Raw genomic sequence first — 11954 nt, forward strand, 5'->3', positions numbered from 1 at the left:
TTTTTCAAGTTGTTTTTTACGAATTATAATTTATATTTACCTAGCATTAAAACTTAAATTCTTCAGCGTGTAAAAAAAGTTGTAAAATTAATCTTTTTGCTTTCGGAACAATATACTTATAAAAATTCACACTGAAAACGTACAAGCTGTGAGATTGAATTTTAGGTTCTGAGCGGAGATGATGCGTTTTATTTTTTTGTCAGTAATCACCTTTTGAAGCAGTAAAAGTGCTTCAATATCACTTCTGATACGAAAGTAAATCTAGTTAGTACTTGGGAGTAAAAATAAAAAATTCCCAGTAAAACTTAATAGTAAAATAAAATGGAAAAACGAAAGTTTTTGTCAAAATCGATTTTGTTAATTTGTTGTAGACCAAGAATGAATTAACCGTAGATACTTCACTATACTTGACATTTTCACCAAGCGTTTATATTTTTACTCATTTTGAGCTATTCGTAGACATTTAACATTTTCGAATTATTTTTTAACGTCGATAAAAATGTATGGACTTGTAAAAACACAGATAATTTAATACAAGATCCCACATAACACATAAGTTGTGCCTAACTTTTTTTCTTATCGAATCATATTACTTTGTTATCATAAATCGTAATTCGTTGACAGTTGTCGAAAACTAATTTTTACACTAGGAAATCAATTTTATGGGAATTAATATTATGTTGGAAACATAATAACAATAAGTATTATATTGTTTGAGTGTTGGACTTGGACATAGGTACCTCCTAATAATTAATATGCTGTAATTAATTATATACTGAACAATATTTTTTTCGAAATCATATTTGTTAAGAAATTTATTTTCATAGGAAATATTTCGTTTGGTAATATATTTTATTAATTACTTATTGGAACCCAGGTATAATTCTTTATTTTATTATCATTTCTAAGGCCCAATAGTCTATGCTATATAATATATTATACTGCTATAGGAATATAAATTATTATGTGTTGTGCGTGAAAGAGAAAATAGTTAATATTACCTAATAATAGGTACTTGCAGATAGACAATAGTTGATTAACAAATTACAAGGGCTCTCGAGCATGACAAAATATGGCATAGAACATGGTTTCAAGGAATACGGCTTATTGGAGCTTATTTACAGTAAAAATACCCGCTGTAAAAATTTTAGAGGAGAATTTTTTAAAAAAAACAATCGTAAGAACCCCGACTCTCGATATTTTTATTAACTTGTCAAATAATCAATCGATAAAAAGTAAAAAAAACCTTGTTTATTTACCATGCGATATATTTGGACGGTTGGAATACGATATCAAAAATCGTACCTTCAGGTACCTACCTATTTAGTGGCTAATTTGATGATAATTACATTCTATTTTATTCTGTGATTCTATTGAGTATTGGATAACACAGTTAGGATGACCAAGATATTAAGTCTTAATTTATTCATATATTATTACTCATAACTTTATAAGGAAAATATTTTCTTTAACTAGATACACTTCAAAATTACAAAAATCTGATTTTGAATATATGCATAATTTTAAAATAAAAATGGTGAGGGCAGTACCTACAACTGAAGTTGAACGATCATTTTCAGCTTTAAAAAGAGTAAAAACACTACTTTGAAACCAAATTGGAAATTACTGTTTAACAGGGTAACTCTTTTATCCGTTCATTGGGAAATATCAGTTTCACCAAAAGACGTGTTGAATATTATAATTGCAAAATCAAAAAGAAAATTATTGTTATAAATTATAGTTGTATATTATATCCATGCTATATTTATAAGATATATTTTATATTTATTATAATACAATAATTATTTCTTTATATTTACATATTTCACCAATTGAATTTCAAAAATATTTTTTTATAATATTTTTTTTTTTTACAATATACATAGGTACTATATCATATTTTGTATGTCGTTACGAATTTAAATTTTGCTTAGTTAATAAGAATGGTTAAAAATGCTTATCATTATTTTTTTTTAACTTGGACCCTCCTCCCCCGAAATAAAATCCTGGCTACATCCCTGATAAATATAACTATAATAATACAGTACTTAGTACTGTCCTACTACCTACAAGAACAAGAAATATGTTTATATTTAAAATGTCGTAAAATAAATCATATAAGTATTAGTATGGGTGTAACTGTGGAAGGTGAAATCAAGTAAGCAAGTAAAAATATCAAACAATATACAAATCCAGATAAATGAATGGTGCCTTTTATTTTGTATACCTATACAAATCAATATTTTTTTTATCTATATTAATAATCAAAATTAAATATTGTATTATACACAATTTAGGTACTAGTATAAATATTACAAATATAACATTAAATAATACAAATTAAAAAAATCAGATAATTTAACCTAACTAATATTATTTTTACTTTAGTAAGATTGTTCGCGGACTGAAACACCAATACTTATCACTAAAAAACCCACGGAGGAAACATTGCAATACCGATAATTGTTGTGCTAGCATATTATTTTACATCGAAAATAAATGTATACAAAATTAAATAATCATTAATAAACATGGCAGAAATTACAAGACATTTTACCAAAATCACTTTTATAATTATTATAAATTATTTTTTTAAATATGTCAATTAGTACAACTATCAAATATAATATCTGATCATTAGATACTGATATATTATAAAAATGGAGATGTCTGGTTTATTTTTTGATGTAACTACTATACATTTCCAGATAGCTTTTTAGTGTCCTAAAAAAATATTTTAATTGGAAATGTCTTGTTATTGCTGACACGTCTTCATGTTACAATAAAATAATGGAAACAAAAACTTAATTATAAATAAAAATTAGAGTAGAAATATGACTTAAGTTTTACAATAAGGTAGTAAAGTTAATTCATTATGAGTACTTACATAATTTATAAATGGAGAGATTAAAAAATAATGCAAAGGAAAAAGTACAGGTATAAAAATATTCTGAAAAATTAGTCCACATTGTACAATAATTCAATGTATCTTACCTATTCAAGATGATTGAATTAATTAAAATTTAAAAGCATTTTACAAACTAAGTATTATTCTTAAACTGTATGACATCTAGCCATATGCAATTTTAATGAAGGAGAATCCTTAAATGCCATTGGACAGTGTACACATTTTATAGGATTAATGTTAGGATGCAAAGATTTAATATGACGAAGTAAGTTACATTTTGTTATTACTAAACTACACCAATTGCATTCAACAGTTTTTGATTTTAGCTTCCGACGAGGGAGTTTAAAACGAGAATGATGCTGTCTATTGTGTTGGCTCAGAGATTGTTTTGATTTGTAACTTTTATTGCAATAAGAACAATGAAACAACTTTTCATTTTTCAAAATATTTTGATATTCGCTTTTGTCACCTGTGCTCTTAATTGCATTTTGGTCTTGTAGTGAATTACTTTCATTAAATGAAGTGTCATTAGAAATACCATTTAACATTTTAACATTTGTGTGTGATAGTAAATGTTTTTCAAAGTTTTTCTTTAAAAGAAATTTTTTATGACATTTATTGCATATCATTTGCTGTCTGTGTTGCTTGTAATGAATATTTAATTTGCTGCGTGTGGAGAAATGTTTATTGCAATCTTTACACTTATGACTTCTGTTAAAATTTGCGATCTTTGGAAAAACATATTTTTGAGATTTTACGCTACTATTTTTGATTCGATTTTTCAATTTCTGCTTGTCTAATGCCAGTTGTCTTCTTGAAACCATTTCACTTCTAAAAGTATGATATTTCAAATGGCCATTTAATCCTGAACGAGTTGTGAATGTTTTAATACACAAATTACATTTATAGAACCTGGAACTATCCTTTGAAGTGTTACTACAAATATCATGATGATTAAGAAATTTAGTTTCAGACTCTGTTGCAAACACGCAATTTACACACTTAAATGCTTTGCATTTGTTTTTTTGAAAAGTTGTGTTGGAATCAGTTACACTTAAGTTTTGGATAAAATTGTTTGATACATTTACTGAAGTATTAGTATTGTAGCATTTTTTTGCCAATTTTGAGGTTGATTTAGAGTTCTTGTAATTTCTATTTGGATTTATTGTCAAATTACTTTTAGATGAAGACTGGATTTTTGAAGGACTTGCGGATGAATTTAACATGCATACATTATTAACATGTTCAACCAGATGTATATTCAAATGACCATTAAGAATAAATTTTGCATTGCAAACTTGACATACGAAAGGTTTACTTTTATGTATTAAATTTGTATGGATTATATATTCTTCATAATTATCAAAATTATCATGGCATATTTGGCAAATTAATTCATTTAGGTTAACACTTTCCATGTAGTTTGAAAATGCAGTATTACCCTCAGTTATAGTTCTAATTCTGTTCTCTTGCTCAGTTTTCACTTCAACTTCATCAGTAGGTTCAATTTTCACATTAATCCCAAATGTCTGCACCGTAGTAGATTGCCATGAAGTATGATCTATTGTGGCTCTAATAAGTATAAAAAAAACAAAACAAAAAAAATATCAGGCAATATGATTAAAATATAAACAATCAGGTATTCATAAGGTCAAGTTGTTGTTTTTTTTATAAAATTTTAATTTTGAAAAGTTAAAGGTATTTAAAAAAAAGTTGACATTTTTTCTATTCCTAAACGATATAATGAACGTTATATTGGGTATAATGGAAAAAACACAACAACTTGTCTTCAAAAATCTTGTCACAATTCAATTTTATAATAGGTATTTTTGCTCTAAAACCGAAATTGAGTGAGTTCTACACAGACTGCGTAAGCGCATTTTGTCTATGTCATACGTGTGTAAGACGGAGACAACACTTGCGGGTGTGACGTCCTCTTAATCATTATTAAATTTTTATTCATTAATAGAATTACTACTGAATTGAAGAATATTTGATATTATATGTGTGGGTTACTAATTATATTCTAATAATGAATTTGATTGTTATAATTAAATTGTGGACATAGGTAAACGAATACAAAAAAATAATTTAAATATTTTGTTGGATTTCCAAATTGATTTAACTATTAACAGTGTTGGGTAATAATCAGGGCTAGGAACTTTATGCGCTAAAAAACAATGAAATATGTGCATACGTATGCACTAAAAAAAACCAAAATATGCGGTATAATATGCATTTATTATTTTTAAAAAAAATGTATTTAAAAGCAGTTATAGAGAAAAAAAAATTATTTTTGAATCATAAATATTTTATTTATATTTTTCTTTTGATAATACTGAATCTGTAAACCTGGCCGGTCATTACGGTCATTAAAGGCTAATTCTTATTTCTTAGTAAAAACACTATAAACCATACGGGCGATTGGTAAAAATAAATATTTTATTCTTGAGAACATATTTTCAATTAAATAAGACGATTATAATTTATAATATTTATAAACATTTACACAATATTTCAACTATTACTCGGTATAGTATAATTCAAAATATAGACTAGGAAACCGTGTGCGGCGGCTATTTATTTTTAAATTATTTAATTTACAATATTCAACCATCAAAAACTTGTTTGTTGTAGATTTCTTATAAATTTTTACCATAAAATGCATTTATATACTCAAAATCTTTAAATATGCATAATCATATAAATTCAGTAAAATATGCAAAAATATGCAACATAAATTGTTGTATTTCAACTGTATGGTTCACGAAACGAATTTGTATCGAATCAGATTTGAAATATGCAGCTTCCCGAGAAAGATGCAAATGCATAAAGTTCAGAGCCCTGGTAATAATGTAACAAAAGTAACGCGTTACTTTGCTTGTAACACATTCCGTAATTTTATTAGTATTATTTCCATGTAACAAAAATGTAATGGAAATTACTTTTGATAAGTAATTTCTATAGTATAACACGTTACAGTTTCGAATTATTAAGTACCTTGTACCTAACTACAGCTATTGCGAATTGAAAAAAAAAATTGCCTATAATGTGGGTATTATTATGTTTACCAATCTAATATGTATGTATATTTAATTTTAACTCGTCACAATTCAATTTTCAATGGTTTTGACATTTGACATGTCGAATTGCACCGTAAATCACTAGAACAATTAATTAAATTTATTATTTAAATTGATTCCTCTAAATAAGTAGGTACCTTCGCAGAACGTTTCCTATGAATATCTAGCTTGGACTATTAAGTTTTATACGCTCCAAAACTATACAAGTTTTATAAAAAACTTAGTGTTGTACAAAAACTGTTGAATTTGAAAATACTTATTAGTTATTACTATATTTAGAGTTTACATTAGAATATAACATTATTTTTCTGAAAATTAATTAAATCAAAATTGTACTGTATATAAATCATTACAGCCATATTTTGGCATTTATAAAAACGGTTTATTTTTATAATTTTAAAAGTTCTTATTGTATTCTATATGTATTATGATTTTATTTTCACATACCTAAGGTTTATGTTGTGAGTTTGTGACATAAATACATAATATACTTAACTATACCCATAATGATTAATTCCCATTGATAAGTAGGTACAATTAATTAGTACTATATTTTAATAGTCATAACTCATAAGTAATTACTTTTGTTATGTAAATATGTATTAACTGTACATCTTTTTCAAATTATACCTTTTACCATAGGTAATGTATTTCTATAAAAAGTTATATTATTGCCTGCAGAATGATAACTACCAAGAAATTTGAAAAAAAAAATATTTTTTTTTGTAACGAGCAAGTAATGAGTTACTTTTTTATTTGAAAAGTAAAGTGATTTCATTACAATTTTATTTGAGTAACGAGTAAAGTAACTTAATTACTTTTTAAAAGTAACTTACCCAACACTGACTATTAATGTATTAAAGTACTATTGTATTTACTATTTTAATTTTAAATGTATAAACTATAAATATAGTAGGATGATTAGAAACATAAAAAAGAAGAGTTTTTGATCGGGTGTCAACTAAAGCAATAATATCATAAAATATAGGCTGACAGTCTTAACCCGTCAGTGGTCGCGATGTGAGCGCGGCGCTCACCTCGTTATTATTTTGAGAGCCACTTATTTATTTATTACTTGATTTATCTGATATTATTTATACCTTCAATCGAAACATGTTTAAATATACTTTTGCAAATATAATAATTTTATAGATAATTCTCGATTAGATATTGACATGCAATGTTGTTAATATCCATAAATTGAGCATTGCACTCACTCAATACATCGACCTAATACTATTTCGTAAACTCGGAACGTTAGACCTATTTTTAATGAGCACACAATATTCATATGCGTATACTGTATAATAATCAGCAAAATATTCCAGACAACTAGGGCCAAGTTGAATGATAATGATTATATTATGTATAAACAATTATAAATTAATTTTTAGTGGTGAACAATTTATAATTGAAAAAAATTGTAAGAAAATTGTTTGTAAAAGATTAAAATTTAAATAATTGGTTGTTGGTTTTAATATTTTATGTTCATTGTATAAATAATGATGAAAAAACGAGGTGAGCGCAGCGTTCACTCAATACCAATGGCGGGACTCTACACAGCGATAACAACGAAAAGTTAACTCAGAATCGTTTTTTGTAAACATTGATTTTATATCATTAAATTCAAATTTAACACATCAATTACAGTGACCTACTTCAACTTCAAATGTAAAGCAGAGTGGTAACTCACTTGCCCACCTTGTTTATGTTGATGAATTCAATTCATGAGCAATTATTAAGGTTCATTGGGATAATTTTTGAAAAATTGAATTGGTATTGATTTAATTAATACGATTGATGAAAACAGTTCAAATTGTTTAGGGGGACTAAAATCCCTTGTAATACAGACAAAAAAAAATACTAGTCCCTCCTCCACACAAACACAAAATTATTTTTAGGAAATATATTTACAATATTATTTGGGTCTATGTTATTTATTAGGTATATTATCTCTCTCAAAGTATGGAATATTAGTTAGGCTTATTTCTAAACTGTAGACAAAATTATAAATGTAGTAACTTCTTGATTAAGGACTTGATTCGGGAGCATCAAGTCCCCTTTTTAGAGCCTATGATTTGTACAGTAAATAATGTTTTGTTTGAATACTAAAGACTGTATAAGTATAAAAATGATATTTCAATATTAACATACTCATAGATCTCATTAGTATCTTCTATATGTTCCTGTTTTATTAATCCATTAGGAGTATTCCACTGATTCAATAATGTTGACGTATTCTCCTTTTTATGATTACTAAATCAACATATTAATAAAAAAAAAATTTACAAATTACATATAATTAGGTGCCTATAGGTACATGAATATATTATGTTTTGGAAAGTTATACTCACTTGGCCGTATTCCGCTCTATATCCTCTTTTGATAATCGTACAAGTTTAACATAAGAGTTGAAAATGTGACTCGACTGTTTTTCCATATGTTTATCGGTATGTTCCATAGACATTTTGAAGTATTACTGAAATTGAAATTAATAGTAGGTACAGTAATCACAGTATGGCACTAATTAATGCAATTGACTTCATTACAACTACGTAGGTAAATAGACCGATTATCACTAAAAAAAATCATATTCACGGTGGACATAATGTCAGAATAGTAGAGGCATTAGACACAACAGAGGCACAATAAAAAAAAATCAAATAAGATAGTTTAATCAGTATAGGTTTTAGATGTATCATAATAATATTATAGTATTGTATTCAATATTGTGCTATTGAATATTTGAGTATGGTTATGAGCAATACAATATTCATATTGAACATTTGAATAATGTACTATTTTGTCGTTATTCTTACTCGTTAATCGTTATGTTTCTCAAGTTGTCGACTACCGGACTTATTCGTAATTCGTGTTTCCGCTGTAACGTGATTCATGAACTATCGACGGGCTCACAGCATGTACGTAATATTGTAAAGTGATATGTCAAAAACTAGAAGGGCAGCTGAAATGCATCGATGGTCTCGGTCCACGGTTCGAAATAAACAATTGATCCATTCCATTATTCCATTGTCATACTGTTATCTGGCCAAGATTAACCGCCAACAGATGAAATAAATCCAAAGATGTTGGAATTAAAAGAACCTATAAATCCACAGACGATAGACCTATAAACCAAAGAACATGCTAAAAAAACCACGAATCAAGTACATCTTAAAACTTAAAATGGCCAGCGCTATAAATGTTCTTCTATTAATGTACTTTCTCTCTCAGTTATATGGTTAGGTTATGATCTAGGCGATACATGTGCTAGGCGCATAGCAGGCTGATGCATGCTCAACCATAGAGTAATATTACTCTATGTACTCAACTCATATAATATGATCTAAGCATAGATGGCAGGGCGGAGTACCCGTATTATCACAGAATAGATATAATCAGAAACACGATTTAAGATATATAGGTGTATCTTAAATCGTGATCAGAAAGGATTATACTCCCACAGCTGCTGCTGCTGATATAATATAATCACAGATATATTATAATAATTATTGTTCTATGGTATTATGAAACTATATATTAAACATCTGCTGCAGCTGTGTACACAGAACAATAATTATACTACCACTGTAGGATTTCTCACATCACATCAGGTACTATTAATTACCACGTGACTATTACTATTATTCCGTGGTATCACACGAGATAATAATGATATTATCATAGAACAATATTATGAATATGATAATATTACGAACAATAAAATATTATAATTATGTTTATTGTAGATATCATATTCTGCCATGTATAATATACTCATCTACGTTATCTGTGTACTACTGTAACTACTATAAGCGCACTGTACTCGGTTAGTATAGAAATTTGCGAATTGTTCATTGTCCATTGTCAATACACTTACCACTATTCAGTAAAATTTACTTAGCCACCGAGCTGTTGACAAATTGTTTAAGCGAATACCTAAGTATTTAGTCTATGCGTGAAACTGTTAAACGACATTTTACACATTCTTCATAAAAAATTAATTACTTAATTTCCAACTTGTATAGTATCGCTTTTATTTTAAACAATGCCTATGGACTGTATGGACAACGTGAACTTGGGAAACTGTTTGTGGTTTGAAGGAGGCAGTGAAAAAAGAAATGTTTTTGCTGGGATGATATCAGGACTTCTGGTTAGTGACATTTATATTATTTAGAGATTAAGTTATTTTCTAATTATTGTTCAACAGTTTGCAGTCGGATGGTGGCTAATAATAGATGGCATGGCTGTAAACCCTAGTCAAGTACCCGGCACCTATCACATATGTGGATTGGTTGGAACATTTTCATTGTTTATGTAAGTGCATTTATAAATTTATTTTACAATTTTTTTTAACTGTTTTAACCTAAAGATCCTAAAATATAAATTATTAATTAGGTCAGAAAAAAGGTCTTATTTAAAAATTACTATAATCATATACCTACCCTTATAGTTTAAACACAATTCAAAAGTCAAAAATATATATAATGTTCCCTAAGTTGATTGGTATCAAGATGAAATTATAAAATGTTAATAGAACAATCAAATCACAAAAAAAGTAACAAGTATATAGTATATAATAAAGTTTAGTCAAATGTTTTAGTATTATTTTGCAGCTCTCAAATGTTTATTTTTTTTTTAAAGAAGTTAACGGTTGAGTTAGAACAAGTACTATACTTGTCAAACCACTCAAACCATAATTTAGATCACCTGTTAGGTTACACTTTATCGTAGATTTACACACACAACTCTCAGAGGTCCTTAGAATTGGGACTTAGAATTTCTGCAACCGGAGCCGGTAGATGTAGGGGGTAACTACTTATCATACTTAAAAATGTGTAATATTAGAAATATAGAAGATAAGTAATATTAATTATAAAAAAAGGATGTCTGATATAATACTAGAAAAGTTCCTAGACTATTTTATTACCATGAAATATGTTGTCCAAAATACAAAAGTACTGAAACTGAACATACAATTACAATTTTTAACCATACTTGGATTTTGATTTGTACTATTAAATAATAATACTATTCAGTGAAATAATATTATTATACTAGTTAAAAAAAAAATTGTTTATGGTCACATAATTTTGGTTTTAATGATAATAGGTTGCTAGATTTTTTTTTATTTTGCTATAGTAAATATTTGTTAACATTTTAATTATATTTTTTAGGATTAACGTAGTATCTAATTCTCAAATTCGAGGAGAAGCTTACTCAGGAGGATGGTTTGGACCCAGAGGAGCACGTAGTTGGTTATTTATGGGTTTTGTATTAGGTTTTGCTGCTTTGATTGCTGCTTGTTGGATATTTTTTGCTGATTTTGTAGCAGCTAAAAGTAAGACATATGTATAACTCCAATTACATATTAATATTTGTTAATATTTTGGTACACATTTAAAACACTAATTTTATTTTTTAGGTTCAGTTAAACCAAATATGACAGTTGGACTTGAACTGTTTTTTCAGAATGCTTTTATATTTGCTGCTTCTCTGATTTACAAATTTGGTCGTGTGGAAGATCAATGGTAAAGAAAAATAATATTTAAATGATTAATGTGGTACTACTTCAAAAAATATATATATTCAATTTCTACAAAAACTAAATTGTGTGTAATAACTAATAAGCATTTGAGACTATATAATTGTAAATATTTTTATTTTAATAAAATTTTAGTTGTATATTTAAGAAAATACAAATTAGTAGATTAACTTATTCAAATTTTAATCTTAAATAGAAAAAAAAATTTAATTATCTGCTTAATTTATTGATTTAAGTTTTTATTGTAATATTTTTTATAGGAATAATCTATTAAATATATTGAGTTATCTACTTCTGAAAAAAAATAAACATGACTTTTTTTTTCATCAATGTAATAAATATCAAATTATACTTAGCTACATTATACCTGTTCAACAGATTACAGTCTAATATATGTCATTATTGAATATTGATGAGT

The 11954-nt window shown here is 26.9% G+C and overlaps 2 protein-coding genes across 4 annotated transcripts; one reads left to right on the top strand and one right to left on the bottom strand.

Moving 5' to 3' along the window:
• Positions 1 to 2169: 2169 nt before the first annotated feature.
• On the bottom strand, positions 2170 to 9092 carry LOC132939619 (zinc finger protein 585A-like). Its single transcript, XM_061006889.1, has 4 exons — positions 8811 to 9092; positions 8346 to 8470; positions 8146 to 8247; positions 2170 to 4480 (listed from the first exon to the last, which is right to left on the bottom strand). Exons 2-4 carry the CDS (start codon positions 8456 to 8458, stop codon positions 3055 to 3057), a joined length of 1641 nt encoding a protein of 546 aa, XP_060862872.1. The 5' UTR covers positions 8459 to 8470; positions 8811 to 9092; the 3' UTR covers positions 2170 to 3054.
• A 343-nt stretch (positions 9093 to 9435) lies between these two features.
• Positions 9436 to 11845, top strand: LOC132939621 (transmembrane protein 50A-like). 3 transcript variants are annotated; one of them, XM_061006893.1, is made up of 6 exons: positions 9436 to 9605; positions 9741 to 9820; positions 10020 to 10144; positions 10202 to 10308; positions 11169 to 11332; positions 11417 to 11845. In XM_061006893.1, exons 3-6 carry the CDS (start codon positions 10040 to 10042, stop codon positions 11524 to 11526), a joined length of 486 nt encoding a protein of 161 aa, XP_060862876.1. In that variant the 5' UTR covers positions 9436 to 9605; positions 9741 to 9820; positions 10020 to 10039; the 3' UTR covers positions 11527 to 11845. The 3 variants fall into 3 exon arrangements, with proteins under 3 accessions (XP_060862876.1, XP_060862875.1, XP_060862874.1); XM_061006892.1 differs by having other exon boundaries at positions 9439 to 9605; positions 9741 to 10144; XM_061006891.1 differs by lacking the exon at positions 9436 to 9605 and having other exon boundaries at positions 9700 to 10144.
• Positions 11846 to 11954: the final 109 nt, after the last annotated feature.

Source organism: Metopolophium dirhodum, chromosome 2 (genome assembly GCF_019925205.1).
Source record: "Metopolophium dirhodum isolate CAU chromosome 2, ASM1992520v1, whole genome shotgun sequence".
NCBI lineage: Eukaryota > Metazoa > Arthropoda > Insecta > Hemiptera > Aphididae > Metopolophium > Metopolophium dirhodum.